Source organism: Ascaphus truei, chromosome 23 (genome assembly GCF_040206685.1).
Source record: "Ascaphus truei isolate aAscTru1 chromosome 23, aAscTru1.hap1, whole genome shotgun sequence".
Lineage (NCBI taxonomy): Eukaryota > Metazoa > Chordata > Amphibia > Anura > Ascaphidae > Ascaphus > Ascaphus truei.
The window spans coordinates 3,809,061-3,836,473 of record NC_134505.1 but is presented as its reverse complement, the minus strand read 5'-3'; the positions used below and the strand labels follow the sequence as shown (position 1 = coordinate 3,836,473).

Below are 27,413 nucleotides of genomic sequence, written 5' to 3'. Positions count from 1 at the left end.
GCGGGCGATGATAGCAGGGAGCGGGTTACAGCGGGCGATGATAGCAGGGAGCGGGTTACAGAGGGCGATGATAGCAGGGAGCGGGTTACAGCGGGCGATGATAGCAGGGAGCGGGTTACAGCGGGCGATGATAGCAGGGAGCGGGTTACAGCGGGCGATGATAGCAGGGAGCGGGTTACAGCGGGCGATGATAGCAGGGAGAGGGTTACAGCGGGCGATGATAGCAGGGAGCGGGTTACAGCGGGCGATGATAGCAGGGAGCGGGTTACAGCGGGCGATGATAGCAGGGAGGGGGTTACAGCGGGCGATGATAGCAGGGAGCGGGTTACAGCGGGCGATGATAGCAGGGAGCGGGTTACAGCGGGCGATGATAGCAGGGAGCGGGTTACAGCGGGCGATGATAGCAGGGAGCGGGTTACAGCGGGCGATGATAGCAGGGAGCGGGTTACAGCGGGCGATGATAGCAGGGAGCGGGTTACAGCGGGCGATGATAGCAGGGAGCGGGTTACAGCGGGCGATGATAGCAGGGAGCGGGTTACAGCGGGCGATGATAGCAGGGAGCGGGTTACAGAGGGCGATGATAGCAGGGAGCGGGTTACAGAGGGCGATGATAGCAGGGAGCGGGTTACAGCGGGCGATGATAGCAGGGAGCGGGTTACAGCGGGCGATGATAGCAGGGAGCGGGTTACAGAGGGCGATGATAGCAGGGAGCGGGTTACAGCGGGCGATGATAGCAGGGAGCGGGTTACAGCGGGCGATGATAGCAGGGAGCGGGTTACAGCGGGCGATGATAGCAGGGAGCGGGTTACAGCGGGCGATGATAGCAGGGAGCGGGTTACAGCGGGCGATGATAGCAGGGAGCGGGTTACAGCGGGCGATGATAGCAGGGAGCGGGTTACAGCGGGCGATGATAGCAGGGAGCGGGTTACAGAGGGCGATGATAGCAGGGAGCGGGTTACAGCGGGCGATGATAGCAGGGAGCGGGTTACAGCGGGCGATGATAGCAGGGAGCGGGTTACAGCGGGCGATGATAGCAGGGAGCGGGTTACAGCGGGCGATGATAGCAGGGAGCGGGTTACAGCGGGCGATGATAGCAGGGAGCGGGTTACAGCGGGCGATGATAGCAGGGAGCGGGTTACAGCGGGCGATGATAGCAGGGAGAGGGTTACAGCGGGCGATGATAGCAGGGAGCGGGTTACAGCGGGCGATGATAGCAGGGAGCGGGTTACAGCGGGCGATGATAGCAGGGAGGGGGTTACAGCGGGCGATGATAGCAGGGAGCGGGTCACAGCGGGCGATGATAGCAGGGAGCGGGTTACAGCGGGCGATGATAGCAGGGAGAGGGTTACAGCGGGCGATGATAGCAGGGAGCGGGTTACAGCGGGCGATGATAGCAGGGAGCGGGTTACAGCGGGCGATGATAGCAGGGAGCGGGTTACAGCGGGCGATGATAGCAGGGAGCGGGTTACAGAGGGCGATGATAGCAGGGAGCGGGTTACAGCGGGCGATGATAGCAGGGAGCGGGTTACAGAGGGCGATGATAGCAGGGAGCGGGTTACAGAGGGCGATGATAGCAGGGAGAGGGTTACAGCGGGCGATGATAGCAGGGAGCGGGTTACAGCGGGCGATGATAGCAGGGAGCGGGTTACAGAGGGCGATGATAGCAGGGAGCGGGTTACAGCGGGCGATGATAGCAGGAAGCGGGTTACAGCGGGCGATGATAGCAGGGAGCGGGTTACAGCGGGCGATGATAGCAGGGAGCGGGTTACAGCGGGCGATGAAGGCAGGGAGCGGGTTACAGCGGGCGATGATAGCAGGGAGCGGGTTACAGCGGGCGATGATAGCAGGGAGCGGGTTACAGAGGGCGATGATAGCAGGGAGAGGGTTACAGCGGGCGATGATAGCAGGGAGCGGGTTACAGCGGGCGATGATAGCAGGGAGCGGGTTACAGCGGGCGATGATAGCAGGGAGCGGGTTACAGCGGGCGATGATAGCAGGGAGCGGGTTACAGAGGGCGATGATAGCAGGGAGCGGGTTACAGCGGGCGATGATAGCAGGGAGCGGGTTACAGCGGGCGATGATAGCAGGGAGCGGGTTACAGCGGGCGATGATAGCAGGGAGCGGGTTACAGAGGGCGATGATAGCAGGGAGCGGGTTACAGCGGGCGATGATAGCAGGGAGCGGGTTACAGCGGGCGATGATAGCAGGGAGCGGGTTACAGAGGGCGATGATAGCAGGGAGCGGGTTACAGCGGGCGATGATAGCAGGGAGCGGGTTACAGCGGGCGATGATAGCAGGGAGCGGGTTACAGCGGGCGATGATAGCAGGGAGCGGGTTACAGCGGGCGATGATAGCAGGGAGAGGGTTACAGCAGGCGATGATAGCAGGGAGCGGGTTACAGCGGGCGATGATAGCAGGGAGCGGGTTACAGCGGGCGATGATAGCAGGGAGCGGGTTACAGCGGGCGATGATAGCAGGGAGCGGGTTACAGCGGGCGATGATAGCAGGGAGCGGGTTACAGCGGGCGATGATAGCAGGGAGCGGGTTACAGCGGGCGATGATAGCAGGGAGCGGGTTACAGCGGGCGATGATAGCAGGGAGCGGGTTACAGCGGGCGATGATAGCAGGGAGCGGGTTACAGAGGGCGATGATAGCAGGGAGCGGGTTACAGCGGGCGATGATAGCAGGGAGCGGGTTACAGCGGGCGATGAAAGCAGGGAGCGGGTTACAGCGGGCGATGATAGCAGGGAGCGGGTTACAGCGGGCGATGATAGCAGGGAGCGGGTTACAGCGGGCGATGATAGCAGGGAGCGGGTTACAGCGGGCGATGATAGCAGGGAGCGGGTTACAGAGGGCGATGATAGCAGGGAGCGGGTTACAGAGGGCGATGATAGCAGGGAGCGGGTTACAGCGGGCGATGATAGCAGGGAGAGGGTTACAGCGGGCGATGATAGCAGGGAGCGGGTTACAGAGGGCGATGATAGCAGGGAGCGGGTTACAGCGGGCGATGATAGCAGGGAGCGGGTTACAGCGGGCGATGATAGCAGGGAGCGGGTTACAGCGGGCGATGATAGCAGGGAGCGGGTTACAGCGGGCGATGATAGCAGGGAGCGGGTTACAGCGGGCGATGATAGCAGGGAGCGGGTTACAGCGGGCGATGATAGCAGGGAGCGGGTTACAGCGGGCGATGATAGCAGGGAGCGGGTTACAGCGGGCGATGATAGCAGGGAGCGGGTTACAGCGGGCGATGATAGCAGGGAGAGGGTTACAGCGGGCGATGATAGCAGGGAGAGGGTTACAGAGGGCGATGATAGCAGGGAGAGGGTTACAGCGGGCGATGATAGCAGGGAGCGGGTTACAGCGGGCGATGATAGCAGGGAGCGGGTTACAGCGGGCGATGATAGCAGGGAGCGGGTTACAGCGGGCGATGATAGCAGGGAGCGGGTTACAGCGGGCGATGATAGCAGGGAGCGGGTTACAGAGGGCGATGATAGCAGGGAGCGGGTTACAGCGGGCGATGATAGCAGGGAGCGGGTTACAGCGGGCGATGATAGCAGGGAGCGGGTTACAGCGGGCGATGATAGCAGGGAGCGGGTTACAGCGGGCGATGATAGCAGGGAGAGGGTTACAGCGGGCGATGATAGCAGGGAGCGGGTTACAGCGGGCGATGATAGCAGGGAGCGGGTTACAGCAGGCGATGATAGCAGGGAGCGGGTTACAGCGGGCGATGATAGCAGGGAGCGGGTTACAGCGGGCGATGATAGCAGGGAGCGGGTTACAGCGGGCGATGATAGCAGGGAGCGGGTTACAGAGGGCGATGATAGCAGGGAGCGGGTTACAGCGGGCGATGATAGCAGGGAGCGGGTTACAGCGGGCGATGATAGCAGGGAGCGGGTTACAGCGGGCGATGATAGCAGGGAGCGGGTTACAGCGGGCGATGATAGCAGGGAGCGGGTTACAGCGGGCGATGATAGCAGGGAGAGGGTTACAGCGGGCGATGATAGCAGGGAGCGGGTTACAGCGGGCGATGATAGCAGGGAGCGGGTTACAGCGGGCGATGATAGCAGGGAGCGGGTTACAGAGGGCGATGATAGCAGGGAGCGGGTTACAGCGGGCGATGATAGCAGGGAGCGGGTTACAGCGGGCGATGATAGCAGGGAGCGGGTTACAGCGGGCGATGATAGCAGGGAGCGGGTTACAGCGGGCGATGATAGCAGGGAGCGGGTTACAGCGGGCGATGATAGCAGGGAGCGGGTTACAGCGGGCGATGATAGCAGGGAGCGGGTTACAGAGGGCGATGATAGCAGGGAGAGGGTTACAGCGGGCGATGATAGCAGGGAGCGGGTTACAGAGGGCGATGATAGCAGGGAGCGGGTTACAGCGGGCGATGATAGCAGGGAGCGGGTTACAGCGGGCGATGATAGCAGGGAGCGGGTTACAGCGGGCGATGATAGCAGGGAGCGGGTTACAGCGGGCGATGATAGCAGGGAGCGGGTTACAGCGGGCGATGATAGCAGGGAGCGGGTTACAGCGGGCGATGATAGCAGGGAGCGGGTTACAGCGGGCGTGTGAAGTCTCCCGGCTAGTCATCGATGTACCCGAACCCCTGTGTAATGCGGCAGGCAGAAGCTTATAGGGGACCCCGTGTTACAATGAAGAAGAAGCATAGAGTGACAAGCTGCGTGCTCGTTTGCACGCCGTTACCCAGAATGGCTGCGCGGTATACTAAGAGATAATGGGGAAGGGCGGGGTTGCAGACCTGTGAACGTGTCACCTAATTAAGAAACTTATTAAATGATTCAGTTATAAGACTTGTTTTTTTTTTCTTTTGTCTGCGGGTTAGACCACAAATGTCCACTACCCCTTCGTGTCCAGTAGGGGGCAGGAGAGGATTTGTGATCACGGCTTAAACGTTTCTTTTACTTGGCAATAATTCGCTACGGGTAAAAGGCGAATAACTTGTGTCTAAGTTGTCAGCGAACCTGTTGATTTGGGATTTTCTTTGGGACTAACATCCCTACAATTGTCACTTTGAAGCAGCCAGACAAGGACTTCTACTGAGGCAAGAGACACATTCCAGCGTCGGAAGTAATGCACAGACCGGTGCTTCTTAACCTGGGGTGCTGCGCCGCCATGGGGCGCTGTAACCCCCAGGGGTGCCTCGGGCTGACGGGTGCTGACGTGTACAATGTACGATCAGGCTCGGAGTCACAAGGACTGACCGCCGGTGGATGTTGTCATTAGTTTAACACCCCTACAACAACGTGGCGGCAGTGAGTTGTTTGGGGGGGACTGGTAGGGGGACGTAGCAGAACCTCCTACATTTTGTGTGCCCAAAACAGGCACCGCGCTGGTTCCTCTACTGGTCCAGCACTCCTGCCAACCGACCCCCCCCCGCGGAAGTCCCACCCCCCCATGCAGCGTGCCGCGCACCCGTAGCGCTCTGCGTAATACGCGCAGCCGGTCTCGCTATTGTCCGGCTTTGTTATTTATTTTAAATACGCTACTCATCAAGAAACGCAGAAGAAAGGCGCGCGCAGGAAGTCAGGGCGGACGCCCGCCCCGATGATCTACAGCCCGGGACTATAGGAGCTCTTCCCTTCCCCGCAGAGCTTACAATCTATGTTGTGTTGGTGTCTTGTTGTTTTATAATCCCCCCCCCCCCCCCGTGCTGTATTGTCTTTGCACAGCACAGTGTACACTGTGAGTGCTATATAAGTGAAGGTATACATACATCTTTTACCTTTGCTGGAATCTGAGGTACCACCTCTGGCTGTCCCGGGGGTTTGTCCTGGGGTCTGGCCACTGGGGTGGGAGAAGAAACAGGCACCGATTAACAGAACAGTAACACCCTTCAACAAGGAGCGGGCCAACTCCTGCCCTAAAGGGCCACAGTCTTCGACTGAGCCAGCGATTGAGCCACCTGCGCTGAAGCAGGGACTGATTGAGCCACCTGCGCTGAAGCAGGGACTGATTGAGCCACCTGCACTGAAGCAGGGACTGATTGAGCCACCTGTGCCGAAGCTGGTATATCCCAAAAACCTGACTTGTCTTCGACTGAGCCACCTGCGCTGAAGCAGGGACTGATTGAGCCACCTGCGCTGAAGCAGCGGCAGCTTGAGCCACCTCTGCTGAAGCAGGGACTGATTGAGCCACCTGTGCTGAAGCAGGGGCTGATTGAGCCACCCGTGCTGAAGCAGGGGCTAATTGGGCCACCTCTGCTGAATCTGTTACTGATTGAGCCTCCTGTGCCGAAGCAGGTATATCCCGAAAACCTGACTTGTCGGGGGTACTTGAGTACCACAGTTGGCCCAACACCCCTGACCCATCCCATGCTATCCCTCCTATGCCTCGTGTGAAATTGCGCCGGCGAGGAAGCGTCCCCGGAGGCCAGACGGTGTCATCGGCGTTCCCTCGTTCTTACCCTACGCCATCCAGCAGCTTGCGGTAGGTCTCAATCTCCATCTCCAAGCGGGTCTTGATGTCCAGGAGCTGCTCGTACTCGGCGGTCTGGCACTCGAGGTCGGACCTGATCTGGGTCAGCTGCGCCTCGGCGTGGGAAATGCTGACCTGTATTTGGGATATCTGGACGCAGTAGCGCCCCTCGGTCTCTGCCAAGGTCTCCTCCAGAGATTTTTTCTGCCGACGGCAAGAAAATAAAAATACTGTTAAGGATTCGTCTTTAATCCATTCGAAGTAATCTCCTCCTGTTACAGGGCAGGGGACATATTTATCTCATCTAATCTGGCAATTATTTCTGCCTGCTACAGTATATACCTTTTTGGGGTGTTGAACACCTCTCTAATAGCGCGCCTGAGATCAGATGCAGTGTAAGGAACCCCAACCCTCTCTAATAGCGCATCTGAGATCAGATGCATTGTAAGGAACCCCAACCCTCTCTAATAGCGCGTCTGAGATCAGATGCATTGTGAGGAACCCCGACCCTCTCTAATAGCGCGTCTGAGATCAGATGCATTGTAATTAACCCCAACCCTCTCTAATAGCGCGTCTGAGATCAGATGCATTGTAAGGAACCCCAACCCTCTCTAATAGCGCATCTGAGATCAGATGCATTGTAAGGAACCCCAACCCTCTCTAATAGCGCGTCTGAGATCAGATGCATGTAAGGAACCCCGCCCCTCTCTAATAGCGCGTCTGAGATCAGATGCATTGTAAGGAACTCCGACCCCCTCTAATAACGCGCCTGAGATCAGATGCATTGTAAGGAACCCCGACCCTCTCTAATAGCGCGTCTGAGATCAGATGCATTGTAAGGAACCCCGACCCTCTGTAATAGCGCGTCTGAGATCAGATGCATTGTAAGGAACCCCAACCCTCTCTAATAGCGCGTCTGAAATCAGATGCATTGTAAGGAACCCCAACCCTCTCTAATAGCGCGTCTGAGATCAGATGCATTGTAAGGAACCCCGACCCTCTCTAATAGCGCGTCTGAGATCAGATGCATTGTAAGGAACCCCGACCCTCTCTAATAGCGCGTCTGAGATCAGATGCATTGTAAGGAACCCCAACCCTCTCTAATAGCGCATCAGATGAATTGTAAATACCTAGGAACCTTGATATATGCAGATCCACATATTCCCAGTGAAAACGATACCAGAACTTCACACCAGTCAGCACCAGACAACCCATGCTACAACTAGTCACACTTTTGTTTTGCTCCATACCATGGCAAGTTGAGACTGAAGTTCAATCTCCAAGGATTGGAGGGTTCTTCTAAGTTCCGAGACCTCGCTCTTGCTCGATGTCGTCGCCTGCACTCCTTGGGATATTTCTTTCTGCAAGCCGGCGCTCTGCCAGGGGAAGGGAAGAGTGATTAGCACGGGATTCCCAGCGATTTGGGGTGGGGGGGGGGATTCCATGAGCAAAGGTTTCTTACCAATTTGTCGTACTGGTCTTGGGCATCCTTGCGATTTTTTTCGGCCAGGGCCTCATACTGGGCTCTCATGTCGTTCAGCAGCTTGGTCAGATCGATGCCTGGAGCAGCATTCATTTTCACGCTGACCTCGCCCACTGTCGTTTCTGTGGTGCCTTTACCTTCCTAAATAGTGGAATGCATAACTGGTTACAATGGACCTTTGAATATGAATGCATCTAGCCCATTCATTAATGTCTCCAACTAAAGCTACGGCATAGAGTTGAAGTTCCTGCGGGACAAAGCTGTACCTCCTCATGGTTCTTCTTGAGAGCATTCAGTTCCTCGGTCAGACTCTCAACCTGGGATTCCAGGTCAGACCTGCACAGGGTCAGCTCATCCAGGACCCTACGCAGGCCGTTGATGTCGGCCTCCACGCTGTGGCGGAGGGCCAGCTCATTCTCGTACCTGACAAAAAGAAAGATATGGTTGTTGCTTCCTACATGTTCCATGATAAGTGTTGTACGGCTCACCAGGGTGACACCAGGCGATGGCCTTTATTGGAAGGTCATGGTGGCAAGCAAAGCAGTATAATGATAAATGATGGTTGCATGCCAAGGGATAAACTGAATGTCGAGTTGTTGTTGACCATTTCCTTGAGAGAGATTCTTAAACGTCTGACGTTTGTATCTATGGACTATGATGACTATGAGCATGACTTCTTACCATCGTCCTCTGGAAGATATTCATAATATACAGCTCAACTCCCGCCCTCAAGACCTCCAACAGGTCAAGTTTTAAGGATAACTCTGCTGTAGCACTGTGAGGGGTTGGAGGAGTCAGTCAAAGACTGGGCCACTTATAGAGCCACCTGTGCTGAAGCTGGGGTATCCTTGAAACTTGACCTGTTGGAGGTTCTTGAGCCCACCCCTGATATACATCATACCAGATACTTCACTGATCTAAAATTCAACTCACTTCATCTTGAAGTCATCAGCAGCCAGTCTGGCGTTGTCAATCTGCAAGACGATGCTGGCATTCTCGGTGGTTGCCTTGATGATCTGCAAAAGAGAGAGAGAGATATAGTGGTACGAGAATTGTGCAAGTTCAAGGACATCTGAAGGTCATCCTATGATATCCCTTCAACTAGCTTCTTAGGTGATAAAAGTGACAACAGAGTACAACTTTCTGCAAGAGGTATGGATACTGAAATAGAGGGATACCCCACAAGGCTGGTGGGATGGGGAAGCCACATACAATTCAGTGTCAGCCGTGCCTCCGGTTTTTGAAGTAGCTAGTATGAAGATGAATGCATTACGACTTGCCTGCATTCAGGCTTAAATGAAAGACAAACGAAAACGACATGTAGACCTCGATTTGTCATGTAGATCTACACCTTTGGCGTTTCGGTTGTTACAACATCATCTAGTTTCCCGGTACAGTAGTTCATTATTAACAAGTATAGGCGGACAGCCTTTGGCGCAGCCGAAGGGCAGCCAAAGGGTGTGAGCCGTTTGCTGCCGTTCGGTGATGTTAAAGCTGCTCTATTTCAATCTGAAACTCATAAACCCTTTATCCCTTGTACCCAATTTTGCAACTCTATCTCTGAATTCACTGTATAACCTCTTGTTCTTTTAATGTAACCATGCGTTTGTTATAACTCTGTGCCCAGGACATACTTGGAAACGAGAGGTAACGCTCAATGTATTACTTCTCGGTAACACATTTTTTGTAAATACAACAAATAAATGAATAAAATACGTTTGAACCTGCCAACATGTTTTGGTAAACGCAGTGAAATTCGGAGATACTAGAGAATACCACCAGGTGGACGTATAGTAGAGAGGTCCACCCCCTTCCTCTGGGATGAGTGTGGGAAGAGGTTGAATGAGGTACAGACTAGCATGTATGATCCTGTTACATTACCAAGAGGACGGTGTACGGCTAGGACCTCACATTTGCATTATGACATATCTTCAGACACAACGATCATAAAACACAGGACAACATTATTACTTAGATAAGACCACCAGTATTAAATGAAACAAAGGAGAGAGTCACAATATTTCTACACGCTGAGACAATTTTCCGGGTTTACCTTAGGTTTCAGATCTTCAATTATTTTATAGTATTTGCTGTAGTCCTTGCCCGGATCCCCGGTGGATCCCCCCGGGCGTTGCTTGTCGTACCATTCCTTAATCTTGCGTTCCAGCTCGGCATTAGCTGCTTCCAGTGCATGGACCTTGTCCAGGTAGCTGGCCAAGCGGTCGTTGAGATTCTGCATGGTTTGCTTCTCGTTGCCGGAGAAGATGCTATCGCCACCGCCATAGCCACCGCCATAGCCACCTCCACCACCACCACCACCGCCACCGCCGTGTCCACCGGCGTGTCCACCGCCGTGTCCACCGCCGTGTCCACCGCCATGTCCACCTCCGTGTCCACCGCCGTGTCCACCGCCGTAGCCACCACCACCACTACTGCCCCCACCACCATAGACAACTCCACCACCTCCATAACAGCCTCCTCCACCACCACCACTGTAGCCACCTCCACCACTGCCGTAGCCACCTCCACCACTGCCGTAGCCACCATCACCACCGCCGTAGCCACCTCCACCGCCCCCTAAACCACACTCACCATAGCCACCCCCGCCATAGCCCCCGCCTGACGACCCTACGCTAACTTTCTGTGAGGAATGGGACGACTGTTGGACAGAGCGGTAAGACATGTTGTCGAAGCAAGAGGACACCCTTTCCAGGTGTAGAGAAAGCAGCTCGAGTGGAAAGTGTGGTAGGGCGACAGCTTGGATCCTTTATACGTTGAACCCAAAGGGTGTGCCCCATCTACATTTACATTTTTGTTTCTTCTCCGATCAGCAGAATTGCTTGCCAATTTATTTCCACCTGCCTATACCTGGATCAATTTCCATTATTAATCAGCTTGCATCACCTTGTCCGCTGGCGTTGCTGCCCTCGGGGTGTTTGTTATGTTAAGATGGTTGATGGGTGGAGTGGAGAGAGTCGTTCCTCTGCAGCAGGGAGTTCACACGAGTTGTGTGTGGAAACCTCTCCCCACCCTAAGCTCTTCGATGCAGGGATTCCCCTTCTCCTCGTGTCTCATTTTCAAGTCGGGTGCGCTTATCATTGGGTTGCATTATATTTTCCTACCATGTAACCCCCAGTCTGTATATTACATGCTGCCTGTACTGTATGAAGATGAATATTACCCCCAAAATTGCCCATTTTTTTGCCTTGATACATATGCCCTAATATATCATTATAATTATAATATAATTATATATGATTAATGGTGGCAAACCCTACTTCTTTATTTTCCGATGGGCCGGGCGTTTTGGGTGCCGGAGAACAAGGGCGACAGACAATAGTACGCAGCTGTTCTGCGGAACCGGCGTCCTCTGCGCCGTGAACCGTAGCAACGAATGAGCCAAAGCGTGGTATCTACGGATACAGCGAGACTCGCGGATTTCTGGCACCGGCTGGCCCGGCGCCGGAGGCTGATGGGGGACCGATGCGGAGATACGGCGGCAGGGGGGGGGGGGAGACATTTTCGACCCTGGTTATTCTCTCCTCCGGATCGGGGGGGCTTTTAGGTACTGGGGGGGGGGGTTAAACTAAGCGGTGAGGGAGGTGGAAATGTCACACGTTTACAGTGCACGCGTCGGCGCGACCAAAAATCTGGTAGTCACTGTTATTTTATTTTTTCGGCGACGGTCTCCCCTTGCGGCCAATCAGAGTTTGTCAGCGTTTGTCATCCAATTTAATCCGTCGGCGCACGCACATCGCGGTGTAAGAAACCGCCCGTTCCCGGGCCAGGTCTCTGCGCTGTGATTGGTTAGGACGACATCTATTAAGAAGCCATAAAGAAAATCTCTGTGCTGCAATGTATGGTCTTCTGTTTTTTGTTTTTTGGTTCTTCGGATTGAGGTTTTCAGGATATCCCTGCTTCAGCACAAGGCGGCTAAATGCAAGGAGGGGGGGTGGGTATCCATTCCGGATGCATGGACGGACGGACGGAAGCCGTATCTCCGGAGCTGCGGGTTTAAGCGTTTTCGGGCCCGCAGTTCCAGAGGGAGTAACGCTACCGGTTAGAGTGTGAGCTCTTCTGCGCAGGGACTCAGAGTCAGAGACTGAGCCACTGATTGAGCCACCTGCGCTGAAGCAGGGATATCCATAAAACCTGGCCTGTTGGTGGCCCTAGAGGACAAAGTTTGAGACCCCCTGATCTAATGTCTTCTAGAGGCACCAGCCCTCCAGCAATTAAAATGTTTAAGGGGTTTAAGAGAACCGCGCGAACACATGTGGGTTGAAGGGTCGTACTCCGGCTAAGACTTCCACCGCTCCCCATCTTGGGAATCTGGGACCTGCTAAGTATTGAGGCTTGATCCTCAAGCTGAGGAACCCATTATTGCGATGGCTGCCTCTACTACTGCTGGTTCTGAAGCTATTCCATCCTCATCCGTGATATATTTGTGTCTTCACACTACCAGCAAGTGTTGAGCTGTACTAAGTAGAACAATACAGGGCCTAACCCTGAAAACCCATTATTTCTATTTTGGTTACCACGGCCTGTAAAGTGACTCGCCCAAAGCTACAGGGCGCCACGGCCTCCTGTCCCATTCCGGTATGGACGAATACTGCTTGACGCAAAATACCCAAAGCTGGTAGAGAGTGAACGTGAAGGGAAAGGTTGAGATGACAGACACAAGTGTAACCCCCAAGAAGAAGTTCTGTTGAGCGAAACGCACGTCGGGTATCAGCGACGTCAGATATGTCAGCCATGCAGGCGCAGCTCTAACTGTGTCGGCCATCACGTAGAGACTGCATCTTGGGGTACCCCAATGGTGTGTTTTCCTGGCATTATTTCCCTCTCCGCTCCTCTATTTCTCTCCCCCCTAGCAGAAGGCCTATTGTGGGGTCTGGGTAGGAGTAGAGAATGACGTAACATCACGTTGTTGGAAGATAACCCAACGTTGGGCTACAGCAACGTGACGTTGGGCTTAGGTTGTTGAGATGTAGCCCGGCCGTTGTTGTTGCGCGTCATTATCTTGGGAGATACCGCGTTAAGTTGGGGAACATAACGTCCGTACCTGCTTTAGGTAACGAGGTGGAAAGAGCTCCGACTTAACAAAGCCCTGAGGATCTGGGCCTAAGAGGTCCACCATCCAGTCTGCAAGCGAATGTCCACGCCGCCCGGGACAGTGTCTGCGGCGCTCGGGATAGCGTCTGCCGCGATGGAGTTGCGAGGGGTTCTGAACGGGACCCCCCCCCCCCCACGTTAATCCTTCGGTCTTGCTACAGCTGCACCTCCCCAGTATCAAGAGGTTACTTTGACCCGACGCTCAGGACATAGCCTGCAACGTTTCGCAATAAGGTCCAGACGTCGAGTACCTCGAGTAGTGGGTTAAATGAATATACTATGGCAGAACCCGAGGGGAGAATCTTTACAGTGGGAAGCAAATGACATATATCTCAACAAATATATCTGCACCACTTATGGAACATAACATATATTTCTAGTGTGTTGGAAACCAGACACTGGATGTCACTGTCCCTCCACTCATGACCACACGCATGAGCTACGATCACACGGCTTATTAAAATGATTATTGACAATGTGCTCTTCCAAAATCCTCGCTTTGAGTCATCGAACACATCGGTGGCAGGTGAAGTTATGTCTCCTGCCAAGATTATGTAGGATATTGCTTGGTCTGCCGCTCTAAGTTATGTTTCCGACCGGGAAACAGCGTTGCAGTCGTTCGTGGTAACTACACGCAGCTTAGGTGTAAAGTTAAAGTAAACGCAGACAACGTAACGATACGTTAGTTAGGCCATACACCCAGACCCTGAAATAAGGCTTCTGCAGGGCCAGGATGGGGTGTAACCCCACAGTTAGGGATGATGTACCCTATCTCATTGTGATACCCTGCATTGTTTTCCTTCTGGCACTGCTAACGGGATGTATTTTGACTGTTGGGTCTGCATATAATGTATTTATTTATAAGACCATTTATAGTGCGTCCTTATCCAGGGCGCTGCGCATTCGTTAGTACAGACACAATCTATGGTTTTTTGGTGCCTGAGGCACAGGGCGATAAAGTGACTTGCCCAAGGTCACAAGGAGCCGACACTGGGAATTGAACCAGGCTCCCCTGCTTCACACTCACTGCCCTGGAACAGGAGTGTGTGTTCCCTGCCTGCGCCCCTCAGCCTCGCTGTTGCAACAATGTTTCGATCCCTTTTTACCAGGCTGGACGGCGCCCCCTGCCCTTCCTAGGGGGTAATGTCCCAGTTAATTTCCCAGCAGCCCAGACCAGCATGCTGTCTCTTAGTAACAGCAGCCATCCGGAGCTGTCATCTCTCCTATCCTGGGAAAGTTACGGATTTTTACCTATTCCTATATCCTGCATTTATCCCACTTCCCTCATCGCTCCCCTTCCCCTCCATCTCTTCCCCTACCCTCCATCGCTCCCCCTCCCCTCCATCGCTCCCCTTCCCCTCCATCTCTGCCCCTTCCCCTCCATCGCTCCCCTTCCTCCTCCATTGCTCTCATGTCCCAGTATTCCCTCGGTACTTCCCCCCCATTTATTTGTATGTTGTTGCCCCAAATAAACACTTCAGCCAGTGAGAAGTTTCCCTCGCTTGATATATGGGATTGAGTTAACATGCCCCTACTCATCTCTCAGGCTGTGCTTGGTCCAGAACACTCAGTATCATCGTTTTGTCGAGTCAGTGTCCTTTACTCGCTGAGCCTCCTTCTGGACATTGATGGTACTGCATTAACCTTACTGATCTAGGTAACCGGGGGGCGGGGGGACGGGGGTGCGGGGGGATGGGGAGGTGACCAGCTCCAGGTTTTTTAATCTGTGCCTATCCTTTCTTGATTAAATTAACCCTGTCCACACTGGCTTAGTGGACGGGAGCAGTGAGGGGGGAAGCATGGTGGGATGACGCTCTTTGGGGAGACGCTCTTTGGGGAGACTCGTGTGTTCTCGTACCAAAGAGAGCCCTGAGGTGAAGGGATAGCAGATGGACCATGCCAATGGCCGTGCTCCTCACTAACATCTAACGGAAAGGAGATGAGTGGGACCATATCAATGGCATTAAGAAGCTGGCTGGGCGGCAGAAGCTCCGACCAACATCTGCAATGTCCCTTCTGCCCTGTGCCCCATATATATATATATCTATGTCGGCAACGTGTGGCCCTCTTGAGGATGCCAGGACCGCACATACGGCCCTTGAGGTATGTCTTGTGGTCGACCCCTGCTCTAAGGTCTCACCAAACTCTGGAAGTGAGTAGACTTCCCCATCACAATCTCTACAAAGGGTGGTCATTCATCAGCAGAGTTATGTGCATGTATTCATGGTTATAACATCATTTTGAGTGGTACTATTTGGTACACGGGGAAGGCCTTCTTAGATGTCCTTTGGATGTTGGCTACCATTTAGCAGAATGTGGTGTGGTGCCTGTGTGGGGTTATTAGCAGTGGTGTATGTCCTCGCTATCATGCACATACGACCAACGTTTGATAGAGACCGGTCATCGACGCGGAGAAAATGGCAGGCGGTCACTTTGAACAAAACCAGTAGACCAAGTGAGTCTTGCTTCAGAAAAGAGTTTATTTGGATAAATCATGCAAAGAGAGAGAAATACATGGGGCGATTAACATTGAACAGAGCAAGCACAACCACTGGTGGTATGGATACCGGTATATGTACCTTCCAACCGTATACACGTACCGGATCCTTTAAAGACTACCGTGCAGCTATAGGTTTAACCAGTGTGGCTCTAAATTAACCTTCTTTCAGTAATCCATCAAGTGGTCACATCCCAAACTAGTGCAGTCCCGTGAAAGAAAGGGAAATAAACAAAAAAAAAGGATTTCTATATCAATCCTGCAGGTTTCCAGTTTGCAGTAATAGTGTTTTTTTTTTCATGAAAAGATGGCCGTCCCGTCCCCAGTTAGACCTTCTCTTCCACTTCCACCACTTTGCTGGACACGACCTTCCCATCGACCACCTCTTCAATGAATTTTTTCACTTTGATAGTTCTCACCGATCCTAATTAGAAAAAAAAAATACAATTAAAAAATTAATCTCGGGTTCGATCAACGATAGCAGGGAGCGGGTTACAGCGGGCGATGATAGCAGGGAGCGGGTTACAGCGGGCGATGATAGCAGGGAGCGGGTTACAGCGGGCGATGATAGCAGGGAGCGGGTTACAGAGGGCGATGATAGCAGGGAGCGGGTTACAGAGGGCGATGATAGCAGGGAGCGGGTTACAGCGGGCGATGATAGCAGGGAGCGGGTTACAGCGGGCGATGATAGCAGGGAGCGGGTTACAGCGGGCGATGATAGCAGGGAGGGGGTTACAGCGGGCGATGATAGCAGGGAGCGGGTTACAGCGGGCGATGATAGCAGGGAGCGGGTTACAGCGGGCGATGATAGCAGGGAGCGGGTTACAGCGGGCGATGATAGCAGGGAGAGGGTTACAGCGGGCGATGATAGCAGGGAGAGGGTTACAGCGGGCGATGATAGCAGGGAGCGGGTTACAGAGGGCGATGATAGCAGGGAGCGGGTTACAGCGGGCGATGATAGCAGGGAGCGGGTTACAGCGGGCGATGATAGCAGGGAGAGGGTTACAGCGGGCGATGATAGCAGGGAGCGGGTTACAGAGGGCGATGATAGCAGGGAGCGGGTTACAGCGGGCGATGATAGCAGGGAGCGGGTTACAGCGGGCGATGATAGCAGGGAGCGGGTTACAGCGGGCGATGATAGCAGGGAGAGGGTTACAGCGGGCGATGATAGCAGGGAGCGGGTTACAGAGGGCGATGATAGCAGGGAGCGGGTTACAGCGGGCGATGATAGCAGGGAGCGGGTTACAGAGGGCGATGATAGCAGGGAGCGGGTTACAGCGGGCGATGATAGCAGGGAGCGGGTTACAGCGGGCGATGATAGCAGGGAGCGGGTTACAGCGGGCGATGATAGCAGGGAGCGGGTTACAGCGGGCGATGATAGCAGGGAGCGGGTTACAGAGGGCGATGATAGCAGGGAGCGGGTTACAGCGGGCGATGATAGCAGGGAGCGGGTTACAGCGGGCGATGATAGCAGGGAGCGGGTTACAGCGGGCGATGATAGCAGGGAGCGGGTCACAGCGGGCGATGATAGCAGGGAGCGGGTTACAGCGGACGTGTGAAATCTCCCGGCTAGTCATCGATGTACCCGAACCCCTGTGTAATGCGGCAGGCAGAAGTTTATAGGGGACCCCGTGTTACAATGAAGAAGAAGCATAGAGTGACAAGCTGCGTGCTCGTTTGCACGCCGGTGCCCAGAATGGCTGCGCGGTATACTAAGAGATAATGGGGAAGGGCGGGGTTGCAGACCTGTGAACGTGTCACCTAATTAAGAAACTTATTAAAAGATTCAGTTATAAGACTTGTTTTCTTTTTTTGTGTGTGTGGGTTAGACCTCAAATGTCCACTACCCCTTCGTGTCCAGTAGGGGGCAGGAGAGGATTTGTGATCACGGCTTAAACGTTTCTTTTACTTGGCAATAATTCGCTACGGGTAAAAGGCGAATAACTTGGGTCTAAGTTGTCAGCGAACCTGTTGATTTGGGATTTTCTTTGGGACTAACATCCCTACAATTGTCACTTTGAAGCAGCCAGACAAGGACTTCTACTGAGGCAAGAGACACATTCCAGCGTCGGAAGTAACGCACAGACCGGTGCTTCTTAACCTGGGGTGCTGCGCCGCCATGGGGCGCTGTAACACCCAGGGGTGCCTCGGGCTGACGGGTGCTGACGTGTACAATGTACGATCAGGCTCGGAGTCACAAGGACTGACCGCCGGTGGATGTTGTTATTAGTTTAACACTCCTACAAAAACGTGGCGGCAGTGACACGTTTGGGGGGGGGGACTGGTAGGGTGGTGTAGCAGAACCTCCTACATGTTGTGTGCCTGAAACAGGCACCGCGCTGGTTCCTCTACTGGTCCAGCACTCCTGCCAACCGACCCCCCCCCCCCGCGGAAGCCCCACCCCCCCATGCAGCGTGCCGCGCACCCGTAGCGCTCTGCGTAATACGCGCAGCCGGTCTCGCTAATGTCCGCCTTTGTTATTTATTTTAAATACGCTACTCATCAAGAAACGCAGAAGTAAGGCGCGCGCAGGAAGTCAGGGCGGACGCCCGCCCCGATGATCTACAGCCCGGGACTATAGGAGCTCTTCCCTGCTCCGCAGAGCTTACAATCTATGTTTTGTTGGTGTCTTGTTGTTTTATAATCCCCCCCCCCCCCCGTGCTGTATTGTCTTTGCACAGCACAGTGTACACTGTGAGTGCTATATAAGTGAAGGTATACATACATCTTTTACCTTTGCTGGAATCTGAGGTTCCACCTCTGGTTGTCCCGGGGGTTTGTCCTGGGGTCTGGCCACTGGGGTGGGAGAAGAAACAGGCACCGATTAACAGAACAGTAACACCCTTCAACAAGGAGCGGGCCAACTCCTGCCCTAAAGGGCCACAGTCTTCGACTGAGCCAGCGATTGAGCCACCTGCGCTGAAGCAGGGACTGATTGAGCCACCTGCGCTGAAGCAGGGACTGATTGAGCCACCTGCGCTGAAGCAGGGACTGATTGAGCCACCTGTGCCGAAGCTGGTATATCCCGAAAACCTGACTTGTCTTCGACTGAGCCACCTGCGCTGAAGCAGGGACTGATTGAGCCACCTGCGCTGAAGCAGGGGCAGCTTGAGCCACCTCTGCTGAAGCAGGGACTGATTGAGCCACCTGTGCTGAAGCAGGGGCTGATTGAGCCACCCGTGCTGAAGCAGGGGCTAATTGGGCCACCTCTGCTGAATCTGTTACTGATTGAGCCTCCTGTGCCGAAGCAGGTATATCCCGAAAACCGGACTTGTCGGGGGTACTTGAGTACCACAGTTGGCCCAACACCCCTGACCCATCCCATGCTATCCCTCCTATGCCTCGTGTGAAATTGCGCCGGCGAGGAAGAGTCCCCGGAGGCCAGACGGTGTCATCGGCGTTCCCTCGTTCTTACCCTACGCCATCCAGCAGCTTGCGGTAGGTCTCAATCTCCATCTCCAAGCGGGTCTTGATGTCCAGGAGCTGCTCGTACTCGGCGGTCTGGCACTCGAGGTCGGACCTGATCTGGGTCAGCTGCGCCTCGGCGTGGGAAATGCTGACCTGTATTTGGGATATCTGGACGCAGTAGCGCCCCTCGGTCTCTGCCAAGGTCTCCTCCAGAGATTTTTTCTGCCGACGGCAAGAAAATAAAAATACTGTTAAGGATTCGTCTTTAATCCATTCGAAGTAATCTCCTCCTGTGACAGGGCAGGGGACATATTTATCTCATCTAATCTGGCAATTATTTCTGCCTGCTACAGTATATACCTTTTTGGGGTGTTGAACACCTCTCTAATAGCGCGCCTGAGATCAGATGCAGTGTAAGGAACCCCGACCCTCTCTAATAGCGCGTCTGAGATCAGATGCTTTGTAAGGAACCCCAACCCTCTCTAATAGCGCGTCAGATGAATTGTAAATACCTAGGAACCTTGATATATGCAGATCCACATATTCCCAGTGAAAACGATACCAGAACTTCACACCAGTCAGCACCAGACAACCCATGCTACAACTAGTCACACTTTTGTTTTGCTCCATACCATGGCAAGTTGAGACTGAAGTTCAATCTCCAAGGATTGGAGGGTTCTTCTAAGTTCCGAGACCTCGCTCTTGCTCGATGTCGTCGCCTGCACTCCTTGGGATATTTCTTTCTGCAAGCCGGCGCTCTGCCAGGGGAAGGGAAGAGTGATTAGCACGGGATTCCCAGCGATTTGGGGTGGGGGGGGGGATTCCATGAGCAAAGGTTTCTTACCAATTTGTCGTACTGGTCTTGGGCATCCTTGCGATTTTTTTCGGCCAGGGCCTCATACTGGGCTCTCATGTCGTTCAGCAGCTTGGTCAGATCGATGCCTGGAGCAGCATTCATTTTCACGCTGACCTCGCCCACTGTCGTTTCTGTGGTGCCTTTACCTTCCTAAATAGTGGAATGCATAACTGGTTACAATGGACCTTTGAATATGAATACATCTAGCCTATTCATTAATGTCTCCAACTAAAGCTACGGCATAGAGTTGAAGTTCCTGCGGGACGAAGCTGTACCTCCTCATGGTTCTTCTTGAGAGCATTCAGTTCCTCGGTCAGACTCTCAACCTGGGATTCCAGGTCAGACTTGCTCAGGGTCAGCTCATCCAGGACCCTACGCAGGCCGTTGATGTCGGCCTCCACGCTGTGGCGGAGGGCCAGCTCATTCTCGTACCTGACAAAAAGAAAGATATGGTTGTTGCTTCCTACATGTTCCATGATAAGTGTTGTACGGCTCACCAGGGTGACACCAGGAGATGGCCTTTATTGGAAGGTCATGGTGGCAAGCAAAGCAGTATAATGATAAATGATGGTTGCATGCCAAGGGATAAACTGAATGTTGAGTTGTTGTTGACCATTTCCTTGAGAGAGATTCTTAAACGTCTGACGTTTGTATCTATGGACTATGATGACTATGAGCATGACTTCTTACCATCGTCCTCTGGAAGATATTCATAATATACAGCTCAACTCCCGCCCTCAAGACCTCCAACAGGTCAAGTTTTAAGGATAACTCTGCTGTAGCACTGTGAGGGGTTGGAGGGGTCAGTCAAAGACTGAGCCACTGATAGAGCCACCTGTGCTGAAGCTGGGGTATCCTTGAAACTTGACCTGTTGGAGGTTCTTGAGCCCCCCCCCTGATATACATCATACCAGATACTTCACTGATCTAAAATTCAACTCACTTCATCTTGAAGTCATCAGCAGCCAGTCTGGCGTTGTCAATCTGCAAGACGATGCTGGCATTCTCGGTGGTTGCCTTGATGATCTGCAAAAGAGAGAGAGATATATAGTGGTACGAGAATTGTGCAAGTTCAAGGACATCTGAAGGTCATCCTATGATATCCCTTCAACTAGCTTCTTAGGTGATAAAAGTGACAACAGAGTACAACTTTCTGCAAGAGGTATGGATACTGAAATAGAGGGATACCCCACAAGGCTGGTGGGATGGGGAAGCCACATACAATTCAGTGTCAGCCGTGCCTCCGGTTTTTGAAGTAGCTAGTACGAAGATGAATGCATTACGACTTGCCTGCATTCAGGCTTAAATGATAGACAAACGAAAACGACATGTAGACCTCGATTTGTCATGTAGATCTACACCCTTGGCGTTTCGGTTGTTACAACATCATCTAGTTTCCCGGTACAGTAGTTCATTATTAACAAGTATAGGCGGACAGCCTTTGGCGCAGCCGAAGGGCAGCCAAAGGGTGTGAGCCGTTTGCTGCCATTCGGTGATGTTAAAGCTGCTCTATTTCAATCTGGAACTCATAAACCCTTTATCCCTTGTACCCAATTTTCCAACTCTATCTCTGAATTCACTTTATAATCTCTTGTTCTTTTAATGTAACCATGCATTTGTTATAACTCTGTGCCCAGGACATACTTGGAAACGAGAGGTAACGCTCAATGTATTACTTCTCGGTAACACATTTTTTGTAAATACAACAAATAAATGAATAAAATACGTTTGAACCTGCCAACATGTTTTGGTAAACGCAGTGAAATTCGGAGATACCAGAGAATACCACCAGGTGGACATATAGTAGAGAGGTCCACCCCCTTCCTCGGGGATGAGTGTGGGAAGAGGTTGAATGAGGTACAGACTAGCATGTATGATCCTGTTACATTACCAAGAGGACGGTGTACGGCTAGGACCTCACATTTCCATTATGACATATCTTCAGACACAACGATCATAAAACACAGGACAACATTATTACTTAGATAAGACCACCAGTATTAAATGAAACAAAGGAGAGAGTCACAATATTTCTACACGCTGAGACAGTTTTCCGGGTTTACCTTAGGTTTCAGATCTTCAATTATTTTATAGTATTTGCTGTAGTCCTTGCCCGGTTCCCCGGTGGATCCCCCCGGGCGTTGCTTGTCGTACCATTCCTTAATCTTGCGTTCCAGCTCGGCATTAGCTGCTTCCAGTGCATGGACCTTGTCCAGGTAGCTGGCCAAGCGGTCGTTGAGATTCTGCATGGTTTGCTTCTCGTTGCCGGAGAAGATGCTATCGCCACCGCCATAGCCACCGCCACCGCCATAGCCACCTCCACCACCGCCACCACCGCCGTGTCCACCGCCGTGTCCACCGCCGTGTCCACCGCCGTGTCCACCACCGTGTCCACCTCCGTGTCCACCGCCGTGTCCACCGCCGTAGCCACCACCACCACTACCGCCCCCACCACCATAGACAACTCCACCACCTCCATAACAGCCTCCTCCACCACCACCACTGTAGCCACCTCCACCACTGCCGTAGCCACCTCCACCACTGCCGTAGCCACCATCACCACCGCCGTAGCCACCTCCACCGCCCCCTAAACCACACTCACCATAGCCACCCCCGCCATAGCCCCCGCCTGACGACCCTACGCTAACTTTCTGGGAGGAATGGGACGACTGTTGGACAGAGCGGTAAGACATGTTGTCGAAGCAAGAGGACACCCTTTCCAGGTGTAGAGAAAGCAGCTCGAGTGGAAAGTGTGGTAGGGCGACAGCTTGGATCCTTTATACGTTGAACCCAAAGGGTGTGCCCCATCTACATTTACATTTTTGTTTCTTCTCCGATCAGCAGAATTGCTTGCCAATTTATTTCCAACTGCCTATACCTGGATCAATTTCCATTATTAATCAGCTTGCATCACCTTGTCCGCTGGCGTTGCTGCCCTCGGGGTGTTTGTTATGTTAAGATGGTTGATGGGTGGAGTGGAGAGAGTCGTTCCTCTGCAGCAGCGAGTTCACACGAGTTGTGTGTGGAAACCTCTCCCCACCCTAAGCTCTTCGATGCAGGGATTCCCCTTCTCCTCGTGTCTCATTTTCAAGTCGAGTGCGTTTATCATTGGGTTGCATTATATTTTCCTACCATGTAACCCCCAGTCTGTATATTACATGCTGCCTGTATGAAGATGAATATTACCCCCAAAATTGCCAATTTTTTTGCCTTGATACATATGCCCTAATATATCATTATAATTATAATATAATTCTATATAATTATGGGGTGGCAAACCCTACTTCTTTATTTTCCGATGGGCTGGGCATTTTGGGTGCCGGAGAACAAGGGTGACAGACAATAGTACACAGCTGTTCTGGTGGCCCTAGAGGACAAAGTTTGAGACACCCTGATCTAATGTCTTCTAGAGGCGTCAGCCCTCCAGCAATTAAAATGTTTAAGGTGTCCCGTCCCCCCCGTGGCCCTTTTATTAACCTTACTTGCCCGTCATTGCTCTACGGTTTAGGGGTGTCAGAACTGGCACCCGTTTCCTTCCAATGGGCGCAGGGAGAGCGGTTTATAACAGGGCTGCCTGTGTATCCATCTGTGTTCCTGTATCTTTGGCCCTGCTCACAACTGTGTGAGCAGTTCGCCGGTGGACCAGCAGGAGATACACGCGGGAGGTAAGCCTAACACATTCAGGGAAGGGACAGCCGGCAAGTGAGCCGTGCCGGATCAGACAGGAGATCGCAGCCCACGTTGACTAAGCCTGACTACGCCACAGGACACCTTTGCGTTGCCGGACGACATCCATTCAAGTCAATCGGGCCACGTCCGCTAAGCTGAGCGAGTGAGTGGGGGGGCGTGCCATGGCATTGTGCTGCATTGTAAAGATGGCGCCGTGTCTCGTGAGGCAGAGAGAACCGCGGGAACACATGTGGGTTGAAGGGTCGTACTCCGGCTAAGACTTCCACCGCTCCCCATCTTGGGAATCTGGGACCTGCTAAGTATTGAGGCTTGATCCTCAAGCTGAGGAACCCATTATTGCGATGGCTGCCTCTACTACTGCTGGTTCTGAAGCTATTCCATCCTCATCCGTGATATATTGTGTCTTCACACTACCAGCAAGTGTTGAGCTGTACTAAGTAGAACAATACAGGGCCTAACCCTAAAAACCCATTATTTCTATTTTGGTTACCACGGCCTGTAAAGTGACTCGCCCAAAGCTACAGGGCGCCACGGCCTCCTGTCCCATTCCGGTATGGACGAACACTGCTTGACGCAAAATACCCAAAGCTGGTAGAGAGTTAACGTGAAGGGAAAGGTTGATATGACAGACACAAGTGTAACCCCCAAGAAGAAGTTCTGTTGAGCGAAAAGCGCGTCGGGTATCAGCGACGTCAGATATGTCAGCCATGCAGGCGCAGCTCTATCTGTGTCAGCCATCACGTAGAGACTGCGTCTTGGGGTACCCCAAGGGTGTGTTTTCCTGGCATTATTTCCCTCTCCGCTCCTCTATTTCTCTCCCCCCCTAGCAGAAGGCCTATTGTGGGGTCTGGGTAGGAGTAGAGAATGACGTAACATCACGTTGTTGGAAGATAACCCAACGTTTGGCTACAGCAACGTGACGTTAGGCTTAGGCTGTTGAGATGTAGCTGGCCGTTGTTGTTGCGCGTCATTATCTTGGGAGATACCGCGTTAAGTTGGGGAACATAACGTCCATACCTGCTTTAGGTAACGAGGTAGGAAGAGCTCCAACTTAACAAAGCCCTGAGGATCTGGGCCTAAGAGGTCCACCATCCAGTCTGCAAGCGAATGTCCACGCCGCCCAGGACAGTGTCTGCGGCGCTCGGGATAGCGTCTGCCGCGATGGAGTTGCGAAGGGTTCTGAACGGGACCTCCCCCCCCCACGTTAATCCTTCGGTCTTGCTACAGCTGCACCTCCCCAGTATCAAGAGGTTACTTTGACCCGACACTCAGGACATAGCCTGCAACGTTTCGCAATAAGGTCCAGACGTCGAGTACCTCGAGTAGTGGGTTAAATGAATATACTATGGCAGAACCCGAGGGGAGAATCTTTACAATGGTAAGCAAATGACATATATCTCAACACATATATCTGCACCACTTATGGAACATAACATATATTTCTAGTGTGTTGGAAACCAGACACTGGATGTCACTGTCCCTCCACTCATGACCACACGCACGAGCTACGATCACACGGCTTATTAAAATGATTATTGACAATGTGCTCTTCCAAATCCTCGCTTTGAGTCATCGAACACATCGGTGGCAGGTGAAGTTATGTCTCCTGCCAAGAATATGTTTCACCACCATTAATTAAAAAAAGATGATCAGACAGAGGTGTTCTTCTGGGAGAGAGAGAGAGAGAGAGTTTTTTCTGCGTATCGACAAAATACTCGTTCTTGTTTGAGGCTTTCGGCGATGCTGGGAGACAAAAATGTAGGCTACTGTTTGAGCTGGTTGGAACATGTTCTAAAGAGAGTGACTAATGGCAGAGGTGCATATTGCTGCTGTGTGTGTGTTTAGTGTGTGTGTGTGTGTCTGACATTGGGCGTGGGTGGGAATTTGAGAGCATAACATCTGAAAAGGGAGCGGGGTATGAACTGCCAACTATTTCACGGGGGCAGTGTTTCAAAGGCAATGTCCACCATTCCTTTGGCCGACCTGATGAAGACCATTGGAAGCACCCAGACACAAAGCATCAGAGTTTTGGTTTGATGCAATAATAAAGAGACGGGACGTCTGGCAGACCCCAAGTAATGGGGAACCAGACCTTAAAGAAGCTATCCAACCCGATTTTTGATTTTCTTTTTCTTTTTCTTTAGACAGGGTTGAAGCAGGGGGTCTCCGAAGTCGTACACCGTTCATTTCATCTCCGGGGATCCCCTGCTTCATATATGTAATATAATAATATAAATAACAAATAATGCAAATAACACATGCTGGGGATAAGCGCTTCAGACATACAAATAACATTCAGGAATAGGAGTCCCTGCTCCGAAGAGCTTACAATCTAAGTAGGAAGGACGTACAGAGACAGTGGGAGGGCGTTCTGGTCAGTGCGTCTGCAGGGGGCCAAGCTTTATGTATGAGGTGTATAGTATCAGCCACGGAGATACTCGTATGCTTCGTTAAGCAGGTGTGTTTTAAGGTGGGTCTTAAAGGTGGATAGAGAGGGTGCTAGTCGGTTGTTGAGGGGAAGGGCATTCCAGAGGTGTGGGGCAGTCAGTGAGAAAAGTTTTAGGCAGCAGAGGGCTTTAGATACAAAAGGGGGCAAAGAGAAGACATCCTTGTGCAGAACGCAAGCGATTGGGCAGGTGTATAGTGAGATATTAGGGTGAGATGTAAGGAGGGGCAGAGGAGGGTATAGTGAGATATTAGGGTGAGATGTAAGGAGGGGCAGAGGAGAGTATAGTGAGATATTAGGGTGAGATGTAAGGAGGGGCAGAGGAGGGTATAGTGAGATATTAGGGTGAGATGTAAGGAGGGGCAGGGGGGGTATAGTGAGATATTACGGTGAGGTGTAAGGAGGGGCAGAGGAGTGTATAGTGAGATATTAGGGTGAAATGTAAGGAGGGGCAGAGGAGGGTATAGTGATATATTGGGGTGAGATGTAAGGAGGGGCAGAGGAGGGTATCGTGATATATTAGGGTGAGATGTAAGGAGATGCAGAGGATGGTGTAGTGAGAGATTAGGGTGAGATGTAAGGAGGAGCAGAGGAGGGTATAGTGAGATATTAGGGTGAGATGTGAGGAGGAGCAGAGGAGGGTATAGTGAGATATTAGGGTGAGATGTAAGGAGGGGCAGAGGAGGGTATAGTGAGATATTAGGGTGAGATGTAAGGAGGAGCAGAGGAGGGTATAGTGAGATATTAGGGTGAGATGTAAGGAGGGGCAGAGGAGGGTATAGTGAGATATTAGGGTGAGATGTAAGGAGGAGCAGAAGAGTGTAAAGCCTTAAAAGTGAGGAGGAGAATTGAGTGTGAGATGCAGGATTTGATAGGAAGCCAGGAGAGGGATTTCAGCAATGGAGACGCTGAGACAGATTTAGGAAGAGTAGAGTGATTTGGGCAGCAGCGTTTAGGATAGATTGTAGGGGAGACGGGCGAGAGGCAGGAAGGCCGGACAGCAGCAGGTTACAGGAGACGGGAGAGAATACAATGTATACAGAGCACAGTTGCAGATTGTAGGGGGGACAGGCGAGAGGCAGGAAGGCCGGACAGCAGGAGGTTACAGGAGACGGGAGAGAATACAATGTATACAGAGCACAGTTACAGATTGTAGGGGGGACAGGCGAGAGGCAGGAAGGCCGGACAGCAGGAGGTTACAGGAGACGGGAGAGAATACAATATATACAGAGCACAGATACAGATTGTAGGGGGGACAGGTGAGAGGCAGGAGGGCCGTACAGCAGGAGGTTAAAGGAGACGGGAGAGAATACAATGTACTGCACCGACACACTTTATTCGAGCAAATACCCAGTATGTACCTGGCAGATACCTGGAATGCGCCGCTCCTCACCTCTGACAAGCCCCGTTGCGTTTGCCTTCCAAGCCTGGGTTCATGCCTGGCTGACGGGCGGCTGATCTGTTAAATGATAATGATTAGGATTTA

The 27,413-nt window shown here is 52.6% G+C and overlaps 2 protein-coding genes across 4 annotated transcripts in view; both read right to left on the bottom strand.

Moving 5' to 3' along the window:
• Positions 1 to 10,722, bottom strand: part of LOC142473119 (keratin, type I cytoskeletal 12-like) — a 17,967-nt gene extending 7,245 nt beyond the window's left edge. Inside the window, exons 1-7 of one of the 2 annotated variants that reach the window (XM_075580279.1) lie at positions 9,972 to 10,722; positions 8,852 to 8,934; positions 8,185 to 8,341; positions 7,898 to 8,059; positions 7,686 to 7,811; positions 6,425 to 6,639; positions 5,735 to 5,805 (exon numbers count right to left, since the gene is read on the bottom strand). In XM_075580279.1, the coding sequence (XP_075436394.1) occupies positions 5,735 to 5,805; positions 6,425 to 6,639; positions 7,686 to 7,811; positions 7,898 to 8,059; positions 8,185 to 8,341; positions 8,852 to 8,934; positions 9,972 to 10,601 (1,444 nt within the window). In that variant the 5' untranslated portion in view covers positions 10,602 to 10,722. The remainder of the gene's footprint in view (positions 1 to 5,734; positions 5,806 to 6,424; positions 6,640 to 7,685; positions 7,812 to 7,897; positions 8,060 to 8,184; positions 8,342 to 8,851; positions 8,935 to 9,971) is intronic. The other variant, XM_075580278.1, reaches the window with a different exon arrangement.
• A 4,768-nt stretch (positions 10,723 to 15,490) lies between these two features.
• LOC142473118 (keratin, type I cytoskeletal 12-like) lies at positions 15,491 to 22,617 on the bottom strand. Of its 2 annotated transcripts, none has more exons than XM_075580276.1 (8): positions 21,855 to 22,617; positions 20,735 to 20,817; positions 20,067 to 20,223; positions 19,780 to 19,941; positions 19,568 to 19,693; positions 18,943 to 19,157; positions 18,262 to 18,323; positions 15,491 to 15,951 (listed from the first exon to the last, which is right to left on the bottom strand). In XM_075580276.1, exons 1-8 carry the CDS (start codon positions 22,482 to 22,484, stop codon positions 15,854 to 15,856), a joined length of 1,533 nt encoding a protein of 510 aa, XP_075436391.1. In that variant the 5' UTR covers positions 22,485 to 22,617; the 3' UTR covers positions 15,491 to 15,853. The 2 variants fall into 2 exon arrangements, with proteins under 2 accessions (XP_075436391.1, XP_075436392.1); XM_075580277.1 differs by having other exon boundaries at positions 18,253 to 18,323; positions 21,855 to 22,616.
• Between the last annotated feature and the right edge of the window lie 4,796 nt (positions 22,618 to 27,413).

Bases quoted from the DNA above. Each gene is read 5' to 3' on its own strand.
- LOC142473118 (XM_075580276.1), bottom strand. From the start codon at position 22,484: ATGTCTTACCGCTCTGTCCAACAGTCGTCCCATTCCTCCCAGAAAGTT. The intron at 20,224-20,734 runs GTGAGTTGAATT...TCTTTTTGTCAG, and splicing joins GCTGATGACTTCAAGATGAA to GTACGAGAATGAGCTGGCCC. The intron at 18,324-18,942 runs GTAAGAACGAGG...CTCCCACCCCAG, and splicing joins AAGCTGCTGGATGGCGTAGG to TGGCCAGACCCCAGGACAAA.